Source organism: Castanea sativa, chromosome 8 (assembly GCF_040712315.1).
Source record: "Castanea sativa cultivar Marrone di Chiusa Pesio chromosome 8, ASM4071231v1".
NCBI lineage: Eukaryota > Viridiplantae > Streptophyta > Magnoliopsida > Fagales > Fagaceae > Castanea > Castanea sativa.
In genome coordinates this window covers 21,547,956-21,570,691 of record NC_134020.1, presented here as the reverse complement: position 1 = coordinate 21,570,691, position 22,736 = coordinate 21,547,956, and the positions used below count along the sequence as shown (strand labels likewise).

Here is a 22,736-nt window from a genome sequence, read left to right as displayed (position 1 = left end):
CGAATAGTGCATTTATACGCTGGATTGTGAGAGTATACTGAAGGTCACACTCCGAACAGTATGTGAGGGAGAGGAAAAGCAATTATAAGAAACAGAGATCTATTGCATGGATTAGCAAGGGAAGTGAGTTTGTTGAAGATGAAATGCGGAGATAGAAAGGTGAGAAAGGAGGGAACAGAGGAGAGAAGGAATGTGTTGTGGGAGGCATGAGCACATCTCATTAATCTGTTGAACTCTAGAACAACTGAAACCAAAAACAAATATGAGAATCAATGTTGCAGTTTATAAGCTGTGTCATTAGATAAGCTCAAGATCGGTGTTGAAAATGGTATATGCAATTTTATGAGGGCTGTGTCCAAAGTGCTTTCTAACCTTCAACTCTTTGCAACACAAACAAACTCACAGAAAAAGAACAAGGTTGATATACATTTATTTAAAAAGAATGAATTTTGTTCAGCAACAATCAATTTTACAACAAAGAATCATTTTTGCTTACAACAGATACAATTTGATGCCTAATCATTGCACATACCAGAGGAATGATCCAACAATGGTCAGCAATACACCACAAAGAAGCTTTCATAAAAATCTATGCTTCTTTGCAGCCAGACCACATGTTATTTAGGAAACGGATTGGGAGAGATTACAACAATGTCAGCATTTTTTCTAGCTTAGTGTACTATTTGAGTTCGTGTGTGGGGTATGCAGTACTGTCAGGGCCGGTGTTTGTGGGGCTTGGAGTACTATCAAGGCCATTGTTTGTAGGACAGATAGAAGCAAACTGACAGAACCGACATTTCCAACGCTCCTCTTCTGCAGTGTAAGAGGCATCTCGTTCCCCTAGCCAGAACTCAAGACAACCATGAATTTGATTCTTGAGCCAATCGGAGTCAAAGGCAAAGTGATCTTCACCAAGCAATGAATTATCTTTTTGGAATTCATATCTGCTCGAAACCAACCAAGTAGTAAATATCTTTTGCTAAATCACAAAATTTATTCACATGCATGCAGTATGTATCCCACACATTTCAATATTGCTCTACAACCTACTCTTAAGTACGAATTTGCCAATGTATCTTAAAAAGGTTCCTCCTAAATTCATGATGACAATGGCTGTCATTGAGGCAGTAACATATGAAAGCCTAGTACACATCAGCCAAAGCAGGGTAGCCAATTTTATTTTATTTTATTTATTAAAAAAAAAAAATCTCTGCTTTAAGGTAGACTCAACAGTCAAACCAATTTTGACTGGAACCAAAAAACCTTGATTCAAAAATATTAAGGTGAAGGATGGTCCAACTGAAATTCTTATTGAATTGGCTGCCTCTTGTAGTGGTTGCCAATACCATCCATTAAATTGAGATCTTTCAAGGTTTATGGGAAAACTCATCATAGAACTCAATAGTTTATTGTTAAATGAGTGGTTTAGGTTTTGTCATTGAAACAAGCATTTAATATCATTATTTAGGCATATTTAAGTTATTTAATAGGATTCTTAGAATTCTACCCATTCATTACCCTAAGAACTCCAGAGGATCTCAATCCCCCATCCAGTATCTCATAAGGTGTGTTCCAAGCCCAATTAGTATGTAGTTCATGTATATTAATAGGAACTTCTAAAACTCAAGCTACAAAAATATGCAAAACCATTTTTCCTAGAGAGAGAGAGAGAGAGAGAGAGAGAGAGAGAACATGATACTCACCTCAATAAAAGCTGGTCATGAGCTGGGGGCAGTATGCTACATGTATTTCTGAAGAGCCTCACTATGTCATCAAGGGTCTGTGTAGAAAACAATAAAATAAAATAAAAAACATTTATAAAATATAAAAGCAGGGATGGACTTCTTTTAATTATCTGAACATGCCTATCCACACTTTCACAATTATGCAAAGGTTCATGCCAATTACATGTTAGACATCGTCTAGGACAAACCATTGACAATAAATCAAAGAACAGAATGAAAAGAATCTGATCTCAATTTGTTAAAATTATTTTTAGTGATATCTTTATTTTTCAATAACATGTTTAAGTACTTCTATACAATGTAATAAGGATTTGTTGTTTTTTGTATTCAGAGAACCTCAAAGATGTGCATAATGATGATGAAAACATCACACACTCTATAGAGCGGCGTGATCTCTCAAATTATGTAGTTAATGAATTAAGGGAGAAAGAGAGAGTCCTTACGTCTGCCGGGAACCCTGAGTCAGCAGTTCTTTCCCTGAGTTCTTCAGATAAGATAGAATAAGGATTTAACGTAAAAAAATCAAAAAACTTTTGAGAGGAGAAATTGTCAGCAACTAAATTGTCCCATATATACTTGTAGCACATTAACTGAAGCCTGCCAAGAAACATGCAAATGTCATGACTTTATTCTGACACAATAGTTAACAAAATTTCATCTACACGTACCTTCCATTCCTTCTTTGCGGTTCCGCAGGAAGAGTGTCTCGAACACGAGTCTTTGTGTCAACTAATATCGGGTTTCTATCAGCTTCTGTGGCAGGTATCCGGATCTCATCAATCACTCCCACCATCCATACACCTTCTGCAAAGCCTATTCTGATTCCATAAGCAACTATAGTCCATCAGCAAGGGGGAAAGAAAACACGAAGACCAATGGTCCAAATGCATTCCACGTGTGTTTGTGGGTGTGAGAGTGAAATATATATATATATATATATATATATATATATATATATATATAATTTCTAGAAAACCATTGTATTTCATATGTACAAGCACCATCTCTATGCTTCCCAACAAAAGAGGAGGTCTTTTGTAAATTGCTTTCCAAGTTTTGTTATCCATACAGATTTCAGTACATCCCATGATTAGGGCAATGCCAAAACAATAACTAAAAAATAATCAAATCTTTTGCACTTAATCAAGGGTTAGAACAATCTTTTCAAAATGGGACTCATATCCAACCAATACTAAAATGTTGACCGCATATCTGCTTATTCATATGGACCTTTGACATAGTTACCATTTGCTATACATTAACTACTCTACTTTATACACCATAAATCCCCTAATCAGGATATGATATCCAGTAATATGGATAAATCTAAATTCTACAGGAACAACATAGTAACACCCTTATCTAACTTACTTTCCAAAAATATGTCCTACATTGAGAACAAAGCAACATTTCACTCAAATTTATCACAATGTGCTTCAAATTATATAATGAACCACTTGCAAATGCAGAAAAAGCATAGATATGTGGCCATTGGGGGCTAGCAAAAACCATGATAAGCTAGAAGCATAGAAATTGAGTTAATAGATAGCCAAAGATTACTGAACTTACATTGGCAGCTCGCGAGTTAATCCTTCAAACAATAACTGATTCACACCAATAATAAAATTTAAAAACTTCAGAGCCCATATGTCTTCTTTAGATTTGACTTGAACTTTCACTTTTTTCACTACCTGTCAGATATACGATAAGGATGGATAATTACATACAGTGAACATAAGCGGACATAGAAAGTACTAATAAAATAATCAGGTTTGCTACTCCAAATAATTCAGGAGAACGAACATAGAAATAAGTTGAATGATCTGCAAAATATTCTACATACAATTGTGTATCAGAGAAGAATTTCCAAGGCCAAACTAATGGCTAAATAAGAATGAATACAATTTGCAATTACGCTCTCGTTTAGTACAGTAACTAATATTTTTAATAAACTAAACTTCATGCAATGGAATTTAAGCCAAAAATGTCTGCCCATTAAATTAAAAGAAAGGAATAAAAGCTCATTTTAAGTGTACAAGCAATGATAAGATTTATCAAAATTGACCAGAAAAACAAACCATTAGACTTAGGGAGTCATAAGTTCAAGGCAACAAGAGGCATGCACAACACAGATTTTTTTTTAATCATTTTTTTGAGTAAAACAGAATTAGTTATATATCAGGAGTCTAAAAATGTACCTCTTCTTCAAGTTTTGCATGCCGGGCACTACCTGTTTTCATAGCTTTATTAGTTCTGCGTTTGGCATGGAGGAGAACAAACTCCATTTGTTTTTCACACCATTCCTGTTGATGAACTATAATTAGAACCAATGTGATCTTCATGACATCACAAGATACAGAACTTCACTCTATGAAATATTGCAACATTGTAATGTGCAATAGGGTCATAAAGTTCAAAATTCTAACTTCCAACAACATTAAAAAGAAAAAGAATATATTAATGTAAACTAAGCCTGACACTTAATAGTAAAAGAGAAAAAGGGTGTGGATAAAGTTTGACAACAATTTCTATAACAGATAATATTAAACTTGGAAGTACCAAAGGGCCTAATCTGCAGACGAAAACAAGCATGCATATGAGAGAGAGAGAGAGAGTGATCTTCAGGGTAAAGTCCTAACTTCCAGCAGACCAGTTACTCCTAAAAAATTGTAATCCAACTAAGGGTGGAAGTAAAAAATTATAAGTATAACCAACATCACATTAGGTCCGCCGATTGAGTTTGGTCACAGAAAATGTAACATCAAGATTGGAAATCAAATTACGTTATTTGGGTTTCCAAATATTAGGTGCTCATTGATAAATTAAAACTTGTCCCAAAAATTTTAAGTGCTAATAAGAAAGGGTGAATTTAGTCACTTAATCATTATTCAAACACTCCCCCTCACGTAAGAGTCCAGAATCTCCCTTAATATTGGGGCCAATTGTGTAGGATTTTGTACTTTTTATGGGTGGTAGGGTGGAGACAAGGTTCAAACTCAAGACAACCTGCTTTGATACCATGATAAACCACCAGTTGTCATAACAGCTTAAACTATTAGTAAATGCTGAATTTATTCACTTCAATTTCTTCTAACATCCATAAGATAGGTAGGTGCTTGCTCTAGCAGTGAAATATGTAACATTTGCTTCACAGAGTTGATCTTAGTCAAAGGCCAAGAAAGGTATTGGCATTTGCTTCACAAGACTGATCCCTTTTGTGGATTTTTTTCCTATGATCCTATCCTTCTGCTACTTTCATATCAGCATTACTCTCTCACTTATGAACCACCTGGATGAGTATGTGTTTCCATTCATGAACTCAAGAGAAATTAGAAAGACTAGAGATTGAGCAAAAGGTTTTAAACTCCTATCATTATGGAAGTCAAATTCTATGTGGTCAATTCATTGAAAGTACCTTGGCCAATTGGCCATCAAATACACAAAAAAAGATCAAGACGTCACACTAAAACCTTTAATATTCTGGACTTCACGCAAACAAAAAAGTTGATTGCAAACTACAACCAAATGTATGATGACTCGCATATGCTGATACTTACCAGGGAAATGCTCATGGTCCATGGAACTTCATGAGCAACTCAACTTTACTCTTAAGCTATCAGTGACATAACTATAACGGCAAAATGTATTTGTAGTGGATTCATTCGTAATAATGTGAATATAATTTACGCTGGTGATCACATCAAAGAACAAATAAAATTTCAATAATCTAAGTTACAACAACTCGTTTAGGCCTCCTCCAAGTTTTCTCTGTAATACATCACAGACTCACAGTGATTGTTGATTCACATAGACCACAAGTTACAACCAAATCTAATACACGCTATATTTTGCTGGTGGTGACACAATCATGAACCATATATCATATATGGAATTTATTTAAAGATGCCAAAATTAGTTTAACGGCATTATATATATATATATATATAAAATGCTTTTCTTGACTTGCTCCCCTTATCAAAATTCAAAGTATGGTTCCCATTTTCATCAAATATCATCAGCAATTTAGCATAGAAAAATCATATACTTACTATTTATCACATACTAAACTCAAACTCAAAAATCTAGCAGAAAGCATTCCGACCCACTTGCCAAACCACGAAAATCTTTCATATCAAAAGCAAAATTTAAAAACTTGAGAACAAACCCGTTGAATACCGTGGAAGTAATATCAGTGACAGACAAGCCCTTCTTCTTTCGAAAGCGATGGAGAAAAGACTCAGTGTTTTTGTTCTTCTTCTGGGTACTGGCGAAATTGCCCGAATCCTCGATGTCGGGTTCGGTACGACCCGAGAAGGTCCTCTTGGAAAGGACAGTAATTGACTGAATAGACCTCGCTTTGCTATGGAAACTACGAAGTGGTGAGCAAATAGCACTTGCATTCGCAGGGACTGAGGCTAAGGCTAAGGCTGCTTCGAGTAGAGCCATTTCTTCTTCGCTCACGATTTCAATATCGATAGGGATCTCGGAAGAAACGGTGTTGCTTTTGTTGAGGGGTAACTCGGAGAGTGACTCGGTCTCGCTCATTCTGTGAGTCTCGGCCTCGGCGTGGAGAATTGACCGTTGGGATCGCCACGCTTTAGGGGCAAGTCATCGACCTGTATTGTCTTGTCGTCTTGGTAATTTCAATTTTGAGTTCCACAGGGGTTGGCCTTGCGTGTGAAACGCTTATACCTCAACTCTACGGCGCGGGCTAGCAAGTAGACAGTAGGCGCTAGTAGCAACGTCTTTTTCTGCTTTGAATATCAGCATTTCTTTTTTATCTTTTTTTTTTTAGAAAGAACTTTTATCATTTTAGTAAAAAAATAGTTAATTATATTATATATATGTTTTTTTTTTTTTTTTTTGAGATTATATAGAGAGAAGACACAGGATGGGAAAAGTAGGAGTGAGAAGACAAAACTTACAATACTAATACTTACAAAAAGTCCCATTATATGTTTATTACACTTAACCAAAACATGTCCTCAATTCCTAAAATTTGTTTATAGTTCATTTTATATTTTTAAACTTCTAAAAATTCTTCTTTACCCCTAAACTATTATAAACATTATATTTATACATTTTCGACTTTTGTCCACACCAGAAAACTTTTAACTTATAAGTCTAATTAGGTAGATTTTTTTTTTTTTTTTTACATGAACTGATAGTAACAATAGAGAATTTCCTTAAAAAGAATATTTTCATGTTTGACATGAAGTGTGTATATATATATATACTCTAGAAGTGTTTTGGAAGTTTAAAAGGACACTTGAGTTGATTAGGAGGCACGGAACTATTGGTCACATGCATAATATGAAATATTTTTTAAAAGTTTACAGAAAAAAAAAACACTTTTTTTAATATATTAGGGACAAAAAAAAATCATTTTAACAATTAAAGATAGAAAATATAACGTTTTTAATAGTTTAGGAATGAATATATATATATATATATATATATATATATATTTCAAATTTAAGGATGAAAAATGAACTTCATTGGAAACTTTAGAAACAAAAATAGTATTTTTGACAAAATTTTATTAAGTTACCTCTAATTATATTACAAAAGGCTAACGAAAATATCTAACAATAAATGTAATTGATGATACATCAATAATATAATCAGTAAAAAAAAAAAGTGTTTTGGTTACTGCAAATTTTATTGTATTTGTGGGTGTAAAAAACAAACACTATCCTAGATTACAATGATTATGCAGATGAACTGCACAATTAATTTATACAAACTACAGGGTAAAACTTCCACAATGGAAGATCCAAACAACTAATTAAAAAGTGATGAGAAACAAGAATACTATTTATTGATATGCAAACTGTTTTCCCGAGGTACAAAGAGTTGGGCTGAAAGCTAAAAGCTCTTATATCTATTCAACTATTACAATTTTTTCTCTCTTGTTCTTCCCTAAGTTTTCTCTCTTAATTTTTCTGAACCCCTTTTCCTATTGCACCTCCCTTCCTTTTATAGGCACCTTTCCCTTTCTTCTCTCTCCAGTTGACCTGCTTCCAACTAGATTTAAGAGATACTTGTCTAATCACCCCTATGCTTTGCCATCCTTTCATCATGAAATAGGATTTTTGCGAGTGCCTCCATTGTTTAGGCTAGTCTACAAGCATTTAATGTGGAAGAGATTAGGTAAAGAACATTTCATTAATGCGGAGGTGACTCCCTCTATAATCATTATCCTTTCGTGGCATTTTCTGAGACAAGTTTTGATGTGGGACGAAAACGCTGGTCGTTCCTGGACGGTCGTCACCTCGGCAGCCGTCCAGGAGTTATCCTCAGAACGAGGGTAACGGGCAAGGCCGTCCTGAGGATGATGGCGAAGCTCCCTCTCTCGTCCACGGGATGCGCACGGTTTATCCCGAGAGGACTCGTCCACATAAAGATTGGTGGACGAGGATGCTATTGGAATTCAAGCACACTCGACGGAATTCCAGGACGAGGACATCATACTTGGGAAAATCTCCGAGTACAATATAATAATCCCTTATTCTACGCATAACTGTCATGTATCCGTTGTGAAATGGAAATGTAACTCCTAAACGGTTATGGCAGTTACATTTAATCCTTTTTGCCTCCTCGGATCCAGGGGAGGTTCCAGTATTCAATAACCGTCTATGGAAACGCTATACAAACACTGATTCTGACAAAGCAAAGGTATGTTCATTTTTACTCCAAAAAAGTTGGAACTCAGATAACATAGAGAGAAAAACTAACTTTGCCATCGGAGGATTTTTGGCCGGCAGCCTCGGTCGCCTTTGATTCGCTTTTCTTTCTTTCTCAGGCCAAAGAGAGAACCAGTGGTCCTTTGAAGTCTGAAGCATCCAGCCTACTGATCTTCTTGGCATCATCAGTTGGCGCCGTCTGTGGGAAGGAGTTATTCTATCCCAGACAAAAGGCTGAATGGTTCGAACAAGATCAAGGGCTACCAGCCCAGGCCACCAGGAGAGTAGGGATGCTTCCAGCAATCCCCTTCGCGATCGCAGATCAGCACCTGTAATGCAACCGCCTTCTATTCAGCACATACAATCCATGGCTGCCACTATGGCAGAACTGACACGTCAGAACTAGGAGTTGAATAGGGAGCTCAACCTCAGAAGGCAGCATCAAGGACACATGGAGGGAAGGGCCCCAAGTCAGGAAGGAGGAGGGGAAAATGTAGAGTCCGAAGATCAAACAAGGGGTACCGCTTCAAGAAGGGTGCCGCACTTGGAAAAAGAAATGGACCAGATGAGAAAAGCCATGGATGAAATGAGGGAAAACATGAGGCGATCAAACCCAGTAGATGATATGGTCCACCGAACGGACTCCCCTTTCACGGCTTCCATCAACAGTCACCCTCTACCCCCGAAATTCAAAATGCCTTCTTTAGACTCGTACGATGGAAATCGCGACCCTTGCGATCACATTGCAACTTTCAAGACGACCATGCACCTGCAGGGGGTCCCGGACGAGATCATGTGCAGAGCTTTTCCCACCACACTCAAGGGACCAGCGCGAGTGTGGTTCAGTAAGATCCCCCCAAACTCAGTGGGATCATTTGAAGAACTGAGTAAGCTGTTTGTCAACAACTTCATTGGAGGACAGCGTCACAAACGTTCCTCCTCCAGCCTGCTGACTATAGAGCAAGGGGACAATGAGAGTTTGCGATCTTTTATCACCCGGTTTAACAGAGAAGCCTTAACGGTGGACGAGATGGATGACAAGCTATTGCTGGCCGCTTTCCACAATGGATGACTTGTTCATTCATAAGCTCTACGAGCAGGAACCACAGACTATGGCTGTGCTTGTCCATTCGGCCCAGAATTTTATGAATGCTGAAGACGCCATCATAGCCAAGAAAAGAAAAAGGGCAGAGCGCTCGGAAGTGGGCCACCATCGCTATCCGGACCAGGGACCTCGTCCAAAGAAAGTTCGGGCAGACGAGAGAAAAGATAAGGATGGTAAGAAGGCCAGTTCCTCCACGAGGAATCAGCAATACACGACCCTGACTATGCCATTAGAGCAGGTTCTTATGCAGATCAAAGATGATCCGTCCTTGAAGTGGCCGGACAAAATGAAGGGAGACCCCAACAAGCGTAATAGGAGCAAGTACTGCCGTTTTCACAGGGACCATGGGCATGATACAGACGAGTGATTTGACTTGAAGCAGCAGATAGAAAATCTCATTAGACAGGGAAAATTGAGGAACTTCCTTGGACGAGACTAGAGAGATGAGAAAATGAAGGCCAAGGTGGAAGAATCATCACGCCCCCCACTAGGAGAAATAAGGGTAATTATAGGAGGAAGCTCGACGGCGCAGTCGTCTAAGTCAATGAAGACATACCTAAAGGTGGTGCAGAGCATCCAACAGTCTGGACGACCTCCTAGGACGAGGGAGGTAGACCAACATGCTGTTACTTTCACGGACGAGGAGGCAGGACGAATTCACCACCCACATGATGACGCGATAGTCATCACCCTACTCATCTCTGACTACACGACCAAGAGGGTATTGATAGACAATGGCAGCTCTGCAGACATTCTCTACTACCCCGCATTCCAACAAATGAGGCTAGGACGAGATCAGCTTCGACCAGTGAACTCGCCGTTGGTAGGATTCGGAGGAATGAAGGTGCAACCTGTGGGCACCATCACGTTGCCAATGGTCGTCGGAACATATCCGCAGCAGATAACCAAGGAGGTGAATTTCCTTGTTGTTGATTGTGCATCGTCATACAATGCAATTATTGGAAGGCCAACTTTGAACAGCTGGAAAGCAGTAACCTCTACCTACCACCTATCCATTAAATTCCCGACTGAGCACGGAGTAGGCCAGGTACAAGGAGACCAGCTGGCGGCCAGAGAATGCTACTTAGCTATGCTGGCTATGGACGAGCACATGCAGGCGATGAGTATAGACGGAAGAAGGGTCGTGGCTGAGCCCACTGAAGCATTAGAGGACGTCCCTTTGGACGATAACCAGCCTGAGAAGTCTACCAGAGTTGGGGCGAGCATGGAAGAGGGGGCAAAGCACGCTTTGATTCGGTTTCTGAAGAAAAACCTCGATGTCTTTGCATGGAGTCATGAGGACATGCCTGGCATTGATCCGAGCGTCATTACCCATAGCCTGAACGTGTGTCCCTATTTGAAACCAGTGCGTCAGAAGAGAAGAGTTTTTGCTCCCGAGCGAGACAATGCCATTAAGGAAGAGGTGCAGAAGTTGGTCGCCGCGAAGTTTATCTGAGAAGTTCATTACCCAGACTGGTTGGCAAACGTAGTCATGGTCAAGAAAGCCAATGGCAAGTGGCGGATGTGCGTGGACTTCACTGATCTAAACAAACCTTGCCCCAAGGATAGCTACCCATTGCCGCGCATTGACCAGTTAGTGGAATCGACGGCAGGTCACAGGATACTTAGCTTCATGGACGCTTTCTCAGGGTATAACCAGATTCAGATGAATGAAGCGGATCAGGAGAAGACCTCATTCGTCACGAGCCAAGGGTTGTATTGCTACAAGGTTATGCCCTTCGGTTTGAAGAACGCGGGGGCGACCTACCAAAGGCTAATAACCATATGTTCCGTCCTCAAATCGGGCGAAATGTGGAGGTTTATGTGGACGACATGCTGTTGAAGAGCCAGGACGAGGATAAACATCTTGACGGCCTTCAAGAGACTTTTGATACGTTGCGACGGTACCACATGAAATTAAATCCGAGCAAGTGTGCTTTCGGGGTTTCATCGGGTAAATTCTTGGGGTTTATGGTGTCGCACAGAGGAATTGAGGCGAATCCGGATAAAATCCAGGCGATACTGAACATGGAGCCACCGAAAAATATCAAGGAAGTCCAGTCTCTTACTGGACGAGTCGCCGCCCTCAACAGGTTTGTATCGAAAGCTACTAACAAATGTTTACCATTCTTTAAAGTCCTTAGGAAGGCTTTTGAATGGACGGACGAGTGTCAAAAGGCCTTCCAAGACTTGAAGACGTATCTAATGACGGCACCATTGTTGAGTCCGTCTGTACCTGGGGAAGAGTTGTACTTGTACTTGGCAGTGTCCCCACACGCAGTAAGCTCAGCGTTAGTCAGAGAAGAGGGGAGAGTCCAGAAGCCGGTCTATTACACAAGCCACGCGATGAGAGGGGCAGAAGGACGATACCCGATGATGGAGAAACTAGCCTTCGCATTAATCACGGCTTCCAGGAAGCTGAGACATTATTTCCAGGCACACGTCATCAACGTCCTGACAGACCATCCCATAAAAAAGGCGATGAGCAAGTTGGAAGCTGCTGGACGGCTAGTACAGTGGGCCATTGAGCTCAGCGAGTTTGATGTCAGGTACCTCCCGAGAAGCACAATAAAAGCGCAAGCATTGGTAGATTTCATTGCAGAATTTACCCCCAGTCAGGACGAGTTGAATAAGGACGAAGGAAATGAAATGTGGGTGGTTAATGTCGACGGATCGTCCACAATGTATGCAGGAGGGATTGGAATTGTACTGAAGTCCTCTGAGGGTGACAAGCTGGAGTATGCGGCCCGTCTGCAGTATCCAACTACCAACAACGAGGCTGAGTACGAGGCTTTACTCAAGGGGTTGGAGTTGGCCAAGTCCTTAGGGGCGGAGTCGTTAACAATCAGAGGAGACTCTCAACTGGTCATTAACCAAGTAAATGGGATGTGTGATGTCAAGGAGGATCGAATGAAGAAGTACCTTAACAAAGTGAAACGCCTTGCCCAAAAATTTTCAGCCATAAGTTTTATTCAACTTCCCAGGGAGGAGAATGCGGAAGCGGACGCCTTGGCGAAAGCCACCTCGGCAGGGGTCATAGACGAGTTCGGCGACATTCAGTACATGCCGAGCATAGACATCCCTGACATATAGCAGATAGGAGGAGGAGAGAATTGGATGAGTCCGATAACAATTTACCTCAAGGATGGGAGGCTTCCAGAGGACAAGGATGAGACGAGAAAGTTAAGGGTCAGGTCGGCCAAGTATGTCCTCATTAATGAAGTATTGTACAAGCGAGGCTTTTCCCAACCCTACTTAAGATGCTTGGCTCCTGACGAGTCAAACTATGTTCTAAGGGAAGTTCATGAAGGATCGTGTGGAAATCATTCACGGGCAAGGTCCCTTGTCCATAAGGTTGTCCGTGCCGGCTACTATTGGCCAACAATGCAAGCAGACGCTAAAGCCTATGTCAAGGTATGTGACCAATGCCAGCGTTATAGCAATGTGCCTAGACAGCCGTCAGAATACCAGACCCCAATGACGGCCCCATGGCCCTTTTCACAGTGGGGCCTAGATATCCTGGGTCCTTTCCCCGTAGGAATCCGGCAGATGAAGTTTTTGGTGGTAGGAATAGATTACTTTACCAAGTGGGTAGAAGTCGAGCCTCTTGCAGCAATCACTCAGCAGAACGTGAAAAATTTCGTATGGAAGAATATCCTATGCAGGTTCGGAGTACCCAGGGTGTTAGTATCTGACAACGGACGTCAATTTGACAACGCACCCTTCAGGGACTTTTGCAATCATTTTGGAATCAAGAATCACTATTCTTCACCCTCCCATCCACAGGCAAATGGGCAAGCAGAAGTAGCAAACCGATCCCTGCTGAAAATCATCAAGACTCGGCTTGAGGGGGCAAAAGGGATATGGCCAGACGAGCTACCAGGTGTTCTTTGGGCCTATAGGACGACTGCACGAACTCCGACAGGAGAGACCCCTTTTAAACTAGCCTATGGGAGTGAAGCTGTCATACCAGCGGAGGTCCATATGGCAAGTTACCGAGTGATGAAGTACCAGGAGAAAGACAACGGGGAACAACTTCGCCTTGACCTCGATCTTATTGATGAGGTAAGAATGGATGCGGAGCAAAGGACGGCAAGGTACAAAAATCTCATGGCCAGACAGCATGACGCCATGGTAAAACCCAGACGTTTCAGTATGGGGGACCTTGTCCTCAAGAGGGTCTCCTTGGCGACCAGGAACCCAGCTCATGGAAAACTGGGACCCAATTGGGAAGGACCCTACAGGGTAATCAACTGCAAAAGGCAGGGGTCCTACTACCTGGAGGCCCTGGACGGGCGGAAGTTAGAGCATCCTTGGAACGTGGAACATCTGCGAAGGTACTATCAGTGATGAGCGGGACGAGGGAAGTCAGTGGCAAAATTACAGTTGTGATTTGCGTGTTTGCTTATATTTACTTTTGCTTTTACTACTATTATGGTGTGTCATGAATAAAAGTGCACTAGTTCTTAAACTTTTGCACTACTTACAGACTAGCTTATGAAAGACGGTGTTATGTACTTGAGTATCTTAATAAGGCACTAGCTTATAAGCATGTGCCAAGTTTGTGAACAATGTTCATGTAATAATATGGTTTGGATTTCTTATGTATTTGAATTCCAGTTTCCCTGATAATATACACGGACGAGGCAAAAGCCTTAGACAAATAAAATCTCGGGACGAAGGCAAGCTCGTCTAAGATTTCCTTTAAATGAGGATAAAGCAAAGAAAAAATGCTAAGGCATGCTCGTCCAAGCCTCCTTTAAAAAAAAATGAGGACAAAGCAAAGGGAAAAATGCGAAGGCCTTCTCGTCCAAAGCTTTCCTTTAAAAAGGATAAAGCAAGAGAAAGAAGCCAAGGACTGCTCGTCCAAAGCTTTCCTTCAAAAAAAAAAAAAGGGGTAAAGCAAAAGGAAAAAGGCCAAGGCCCACTCGTCTAAGAGAGAAAAGTAAGCCTTAAGGTATAACATTCCAGAGACGAGCACTCGTCAAGACGAGAAAACATAAACATTATAAACTGCTTTCGAGAAGACGAATAATAATTGCCTAAAGGACAGGCCAAAGTAATGCTGTCATCATCAGTCCTAAGTGGGTCGTCCATAAAAAGATTGTAGACGGTCATTCAACACTTAGAGCATTGTTTAAAAGACAATGACATAAATGATAACAAACAAAGAAGATATTCTTTAACTTGAAAAGGATAGACGGCCACCGTCCAAAAACCCTTATAAAATGAGCAGTAAAAGACATTGTTCATAAGCTCGTCTAGAACACTCTAGACGAGGAAATTGTACTTGAATAACATTTCAAATTCTTAAATACATTTAAAAAAAAAAAAAAAAAAGCTAAGTGACAATGACAATTGGTTAAAAAACAGAAACATCTTCTTCAAGAGGAAGGGGCATCAGCATTAGGGTCGTCCTGGGCTGGTCTGGTGGAAGCGTCGTCCTCAATGTTGACATCGTCTGAACCTGTGTGGACGAGAGAACTTGTAGCAGCAGCAAGGTTGAGCTTGATGATGCTAAAGTGAACTTCAGGAAAGCTGTCCATAGCGTCCATCCTAAAGTCTTCAAACCCTGCTACGTAGTTTGTGTCCATCAGGTCAGTAAACTCCTTAGACGCCTTGAATTCCTCCACTACCTCGTCTTTAGCTTTCTTAAGAAGGAGATTCAGCTCGTCATTCTCCTTTTGAAGAAGCTCCAGACGGTCATCCTTCTTGGCAGCGTCGGACTTCAGCTCCCCCACCAAAGCCTTCAACTCCTCAGCCTCGTCCTTGGCCTTGTTCGCCACCTCCGCCCATGTCCTACAGTCATTCTTGATCTCTTCTATTCTTTTCTCTAGAAGGATCCTTGTCCTGTCCATCTCTGTGGCCTGCCTGGACGCAGCAATGAACTTTGACATTGCCTACATGGAAAAATGGAAAGTTCAGAAGATAGAATGGGCAAACATGGATGAACCAGGATGAGGAAAAATGCTCACCTTGAAGAGATCGTGGACGCCGGAGTGTTCGAACTGTTTCAAGGACATGTCGTAGCACGCAGCTACGTCCTCGCCTTTCACAGCCTCTTGGAATCATTCCCAAGCCAGATCCTCACTCTCCAGTAAATTGGTAGAACTTCTTCGAGGCTGAGACGAGTCAAGAGCAGGAGACTTGGACGGAGTGATGCTAAGGGGCGTGGACGAGTCTACGTCAACGACCAGGACGGGTGGCTGGGAAGGAGGATCAGGCCTAGTAGTTTCAGGCCTGGACGACCCAGACTTAGCCTTCTTCCCTCGACGACTTGGCAAGCTAGCCAAGTCCACATGCTTAGACAAGCTCTTCCGTTTCTCTCCAGAAACAAGACGAGGTTGGGGTTGAGGGTCAGATCTAGCTGCCTCGTCGACCACTTCCTTCCCCTTGTTTCCCTTCATGGTTGCCATTCCTAAAAAAAATAAATAATAATAATAATAAAAGTAAAACAAAAATGGAAAACGCATGTCTTAAAAGGAGCACTCACGTCTACGGGTAGTTAGCTCGTGTGCTAAGGCTTCGACGGACGGTTTAGGGCCAAGTCCCCACTTGTGTAGACACTTAAGGGTCACTAACGAGTGAAAGTCTCGTTCAGAATGTAGACGGGCCCTGTGGACGCGATCTCGGTGGAACTTGCTTAGAGAAGGTCGTCCAACGGCTGGTAAGAGAAGAAAGAAGTTATGGTTAGACCATCGTCCAAAGAGAATAATAAAAAGAAAACAAAAATGAAGAGCATAACATACCTTCTGGACGAAGGTTCCCTATGTCTCCAGTATAAGGAGCAAAAGAGTCTCTACCAACCTCAACGGGATGCCCCGCCCAGAAACTAGAGACGAAGAAAAATTCCGTCTTCCAGTTTCTGTCAGACGAGGGCAAAGACTTAATCAGTCTACAGTCATTGCCCCTAGCTGTGAACTGATGGAAGCCTCGAGATTGATTTATCTCGGAGGGTTTATAGCAGTACAAGAACTTGTCCACGGTGATAGGACGGTCCCTGTCAAACACCTCCATCCATAAGACTTGCATGGAGACAATTAGTCTCCATGCGTTGGGGTTAAGCTGACACACTCCCAAGCCTAGCCTAGTGAGTAATTCCCTAGCAAAGGCATTCAAAGGAAGTCTAAGCCCCCCCAACAAATAAGCCTCATAGACACCTATCCCAAAACGAGGTTGGCAACACCATTCACCTCGGACAGCTAACCTAGGGTTTAGATCGTCAGGAATCTGAAACCAAGTCCTAAGGGCGTCTAACCTTCTCTCGTCCGTCCTAGAAGGAACCTCTAGAGCACAACTATACACAGTTTCCCGTTCGTCTAAAGGGGAGGATGGCGGGGAGCTTGTCGAGGTGTCAGCCCCAGAGGCTGTCCTCGTCCTAACACTCTCTTGAAAGATTTCTACGGGGATTCCAGGAACCCCAGATGTGTACTCCTCGGTTGTATGACCACTACTACTATTGACATTACTAGAAGTATCATAGCTAGAGTCGTCGTGGTACTCATCTATGGCCTTGGCCACACTGTCGCTAGACGAGCAGGAGGCCATTGAAAACGCCCTAACACTTCAAAAGGAAAGCTACAATAAGTATAGAAAGATTACCTGGCTCTAGACGAAGGACACTAAAGACGCTGAGGATATTTCTTAGACGAAGCGACGGACGAGAGTGTCAAAGCAGAAAATTTGAAAAAGTGAAAGGGGCATGAGAGGGAAACCACTATTTATAAGCAGAAAAGTCTTGGTAACCGCAACGACGGAACCAACTAAAAGGCGACACGTGGCGCATGCCTCGAAGGAATAAAAACAGATGACTGGTCCCCTATGGATGCGCGACACGCAGTGCATAAAAAAAAAAAAGGGTAAAGGGGAATGAACTCGTCCTAAAATCTGTCGATACGTTGCATAACTCCTGGACGAGGGGGCAACTGATGTGGGACGAAAACGCTGGCCGTTCCTGGACGGTCGTCACCTCGGCAACCGTCCAGGAGTTATCCTCAGAACGAGGGTAACGGGCAAGGCGGTCCTGAGGATGATGGCGAAGCTCCCTCTCTCATCCACGGGATGCGCACGGTTTATCCTGAGAGGACTCGTCCACATAAAGATTGGTGGACGAGGATGCTATTGGAATTCAAGCACACTCGACGGAATTCCAGGACGAGGACATTATACTTGGGAAAATCTCCGAGTACAATATAATAATCCCTTATTCTACGCATAACTGTCATGTATCCGTTGTGAAATGGAAATGTAACTCCTAAACGGTTATGGCAGCCCCGGTCGCCTTTGATTCGCTTTTCTTTCTTTCTCAGGCCAAAGAGAGAACCAGTGGTCCTTTGAAGTCCGAAGCATCCAGCCTACTGATCTTCTTGGCATCATCAAGTTTAGTGACGGTGACATCTCGAATAAAAAGGGACTTGGTTACCCGTGGTCCCTTACACATCTATTGCAGGAAAGCCCTGCTTACTACCTCAGATAGGAGCCTTAGCAATAGTGGCTAATTCAAATCTACATGGGATCTATTCCAGGGAGTAATCTTTTATTCCTCAGGCTCCTTCACCCCTAGGAATGGCAATGGGTCGGGTTCGGGCCGGGTTTTTGCATACCCGGGCCTGACCCGCGGGCCAAGACCTGGAACCCGGACCTGGCCCGATTATTAATCGGGTTTTTTTCCAGAGGCCCATACCCGCCCTGCGGGGCCCTGCGGACCCTGTTTATCTTCTTGGGCCCAAATCTAGCCCAACAAAATTTTTTTTTTGAAGCCCATTAAATTTTTTTCATAGATTCAAGTCCATTCAAGCCATTTAGGGAGTTAGGGTTACAAATCTCAAATGCTCAATGATATATATGTATATATATAGGAGGGGGTTTAGTAATTTAATATAACTGGGTTTTTATCCAGGTCGGGTTTCGGATTTTTTTTATAAAACTTGGACCCGACCTGAACCTACTTCAGGTTTTTTTTAAAAACCCATACCCGATCCTATTCTTTATCGGGCCGGGTAAAATCCGGCCCATTAGGGTCGGGCCAGGCCGAGTATCCATGGGGCGGATCTGAATTGCCATCCCTATTCACCCCTATCCATATCTTTGGACCGGACCCATCTTTTAAGACATGATCTGCTGGGCCTTTGGCTCTCAGCCCAGGCTCAAATTCATCCCCTGTCAATTTCTACACACAAGGAAAAAAAAAAGTAAAAATACTACCAATTTTACAACAAAAAAAAATTACAAATTAACATAATAATAATTATTATAATTTGTGTAATTTCTTAATTAATTTTTGTTTTAATTAAAAAGTATATACATCAATTTGTAAAAATTATAAAATAGAATTATAATATTCCCAACATTATTCACAAATAAAGTTTTGAATTACTTTATTGTTTATTATATTTAAAAGCTGAAATATCAATTGATAAGGTTTATATAATAAAATTGGTAATAATCATTATATTATTTGTCAAAATGATAATTAGTTTAATTTTTTAAGGCAAAAATATTCAATTTAAATTATGTGTAATATTTTATGTTAAACTCTTAGAAAATCTTAAATCTTCCCATTGAAATTGTTAGAAATACTGAATAAATGTATTGTATTTCTCATTGAAAGAATATACATGAGTGCCTTTATATAGGAGGCATATGAGTGCAGTACAAGTAAGAGTGTAGTACAAGAATGTGTGCTATACAAGTAAACTAGTTGGGCCTAAAACCCATAACACTATACATATTAACAGCCCCCTTCAAACTTAAGGTGGATGTGAGACCAGCTTGAGGTTGTCAACCAAAGTACAAAAGCATCCTTTAAGATGTGACTTGGTGAAGATATCTACAAGTTAATCTGTAGAGGAGACTGAAATTAGCTTGAGAGCACTGTGGACAAGATGATAATGGATAAAATGACAATCGATCTTGATGTGTTTAGTTCATTCATGGAAGACATCATTGTGAGCAATATGAATGACACTCTTATTATTACAATAAAGAGGAGTAGTAGAGGATGTAGACACACCTAAGTCTTTGAAAAGCCATCGTAGCCAAAGAAATGTAGTATCAGTAAGGGCACGGTATTTTGCTTCAGTACTGGAACGGGCTACATGAGTTTATTTCTTGCTTCACCAAGAAATCAGAGAAGAACTAAGAAGAAAGCAATAACCAGTGGTGGACCTGCGATCAGTGGGATCTCCTACCCAATCAGCATCAGCAAATGCACGGAGAACAAGAGGAGACTGAGCAGAAAAGAAAAGACCATGGTAGAAAGTGTCCTTTAGGTACTGAAGAATGCGCAGAATAGCAGCATAGTGAGTCGATCGTGGAGCAAACAAATACTGGCTTACCTGATGAACAGCATAGGAAATGCTTGGACGAATAATAGTGAGATAAACTAGACTGCCAACTAAGCATTTGTAAAGAGAGGGATTAGACAACGGTTTTCCCTCTGAGGGAGTCAGATGCACACTAAGCTCAACTGGAGTGTCAACAATCTTGTTATCAGTGAGTCCAGCTCTAGACAAGAGTTTAGAGGCACATTTGGCTTGAGTAATGTAAAGTCCATTTGTAGAATGAGTGATTTTAAGACCCAAGAAGTAGTTGAGATGTCCAAGATCTTTCATCTCAAACTGCTGACTGAGAAAATCCTTGAGTTCTTGAATGCCATTGAGGTCATCACCAGTTATGATCATATCATTCACATACAGGAGAAGTAAAATAGTGCCTTCGTCAGTGCGACGAAGAAATAATGCAAAATCAAAATGACTGGCCATGTAACCCTTACGAGAGATGGTAGAGCTGAATTTAGCAAACCAAGCACGTGAAGCTTGTTTAAGGCCATAAAGTGCACATCGAAGGTGACAAACCCTGTTTGATTCAACATAGAGACCAGAAGGAGGTTGCATATAAACTTTTTCATTTAAATCCCCATTAAGGAATGCATTTTTGACATCCATCTGGAAAAAGGTCCCATTTTACTAGCAATAGCAACAGCTAAGAGGGCACGAACAGATGAGATACGAGCAACCGGAACAAAGGTCTCTTCATAATCAATCCCATACTCCTGTGTAAAACCTTTTGCAACAAGACAAGTTTTGTAGCGCTCAATGGACCCATCAGAGCGAGTCTTAATCTTGTAGATCCACTTACAACCAACCACAAATTTCCTAAGGGGGAGAGTGACCAAATCCCAAGTATGGTTTTTAGATAATGCATCAAGTTCCTCTTTTATTGCAATCTGCCATAAAGGGTCAGTGGAAGCCTCACGATAGGTGTGAGACTCGTGCAGTGTAGCAAGGGCAGTGTAACAATGATAGTTAAGTAAATGTGCAGGAATGGACTTTACCCGAGTTGAGTGACGAGGTGGAATGTCTTGTGCATGATCTTCAGGCAGAGCAAGAGTAGGGGACCCAAGATCAGGGTTGGGTAGCTCGTCTTCGACCTGTTCATTAAAGGGGAAACTAGGAAAGGGATCAAGGATATCTGGTGGTTGGACAGAGAAGTCTATAGGAGAATCAGGACAACTACAGGAGGGTCAGGAGTAGCTACGGAAGGAATATGTGCCTCATCTGGAAATAGATCTAAGACAAAAGAGGAAGATAGAGAAGCACAGAAGTGAGAGAGCTCGACAAAGAGGCGAAGTTCCCAAAAGACAACATTGCGGGAGATACGAAGATAATGAGAAACAGGATCACAACACTGATACCCCTTTTGAGTTTTGTCATAGCCAAGAAAACAACAAAATCTTGACCTAGGCTCAAGTTTGTTATGCTCATGTGGCTGAAGAAGAACGAAACAAGCAGAGCAAAAGGAGCGAAGGTGGTGATAGTTTGGAGGTGACCCAAAAAGGCGCTCATATGGAGTCTGATTTTGGATGACAAGATTGAGAATGCGATTAATAGCATGCACAACATGAAGAGTAGCTTCACCCCAAAAAACCCCAGGAACTGAGAGGTTGGAGGTTGAAACGGAACCTATATTATGACCAAACATTGTGGAACCATTTGCTGTGGGAATAGTAAGAGGGTGTGGTGTAGGTTTAAGTTCAGAAAATAAGGACGAGTGAGGTGTCGTGTGATTGCAACAAGCAGAATCCATAAGCCAAAAGGAAGGAGACATAATAGATAAAGTTGAGAGAGAAGAGGAATAAGATGCATTACCAACCATACGAATGAAATTGGCGATGATGTTTTTAAGGTCATCTGTGGATATGGTGAAAGTGCGACCTAAAAACTTAGACTGTGCAGAAACGGGAGCCATTGGTTGGACACTCTCAGTGGTAGCAATAGTGGCAGCAGAAATTGAAATAGCTGATTTATTACGCTGATAGCAAGTCTCAATATTATGGCCAAAATGTTTGCAAAAATTGTAAAAACGTTTGCTGGATTGTTGGCAACGATTGTTGCAAAAGGAAGACGATCCATCCTTATTCTTCATTTAGAAGAAAAGTATGCAAAAATGGATTGCAAAAATGGATTACAAAAATGAAATCTACGCGAAAAACTGGGTAAGGAGCACCTAGACTGCAAAAAGTCAACTCTGGAAAAAAGTCAATGCTTAACCCTGGTCAAAGTCAACTCTAGAAGTCAACGGTCAACGGATGACATCAGCAAGCTGACTGGTGGATGACGTCAGCAGATGACAGGACGCTGACTTCGGCTAGGGCTGATGTGGCAAAGCAGTTGGCATGTGTGGCGCGTGGCACGCATGATGAAGTGTAGACAGCGCGTGGCACGGGGCACAGGTATACTGGCGGCGTGTGGGAGTGCATGACCAATCCGATGAAGCCAATTCTTTTCCGAAGTTGTAGATCGGAGAAAGGTGATTCCGATGGTGGTGGCGACAATAAGATCGGAGCAACCCTAGTCATGCGTGAGGCGCGTGTATGATTTTGCTGAAACTTTGACTAGCGGAACCTCCGATGATGGTCAGGATTCCACCAAGTAGTAGATCGGCGAAGGACGATCTCAGTGGTTCCTGCAAAAAACTCAATCAGGGCAAGGATCACAGTGGTGACAATATGGCGGTGATCTCGAAACTCTAAACGGCGGTGGCTGCAGGTTCGGAACTAGAGATGATGACTGAGATGTGTCAGAGGTTTAGCGGTGAATAACTGCAGCACTCGTTGTAACGGAGGAAGCAATTGTGAGTCTGGAATAACACCAATGAGAGACAAGACTGCGAAGAAAAAGTTAGAACAGTGGTTCTGAT

The 22,736-nt window shown here is 41.6% G+C and overlaps 1 protein-coding gene across 1 annotated transcript; it reads right to left on the bottom strand.

Moving 5' to 3' along the window:
- Positions 1-408: 408 nt before the first annotated feature.
- On the bottom strand, positions 409-6,416 carry LOC142606665 (exonuclease V, chloroplastic-like). Its single transcript, XM_075777994.1, has 7 exons — positions 5,922-6,416; positions 3,944-4,048; positions 3,315-3,436; positions 2,414-2,563; positions 2,189-2,342; positions 1,704-1,780; positions 409-944 (listed from the first exon to the last, which is right to left on the bottom strand). Exons 1-7 carry the CDS (start codon positions 6,288-6,290, stop codon positions 680-682), a joined length of 1,242 nt encoding a protein of 413 aa, XP_075634109.1. The 5' UTR covers positions 6,291-6,416; the 3' UTR covers positions 409-679.
- Positions 6,417-22,736: the final 16,320 nt, after the last annotated feature.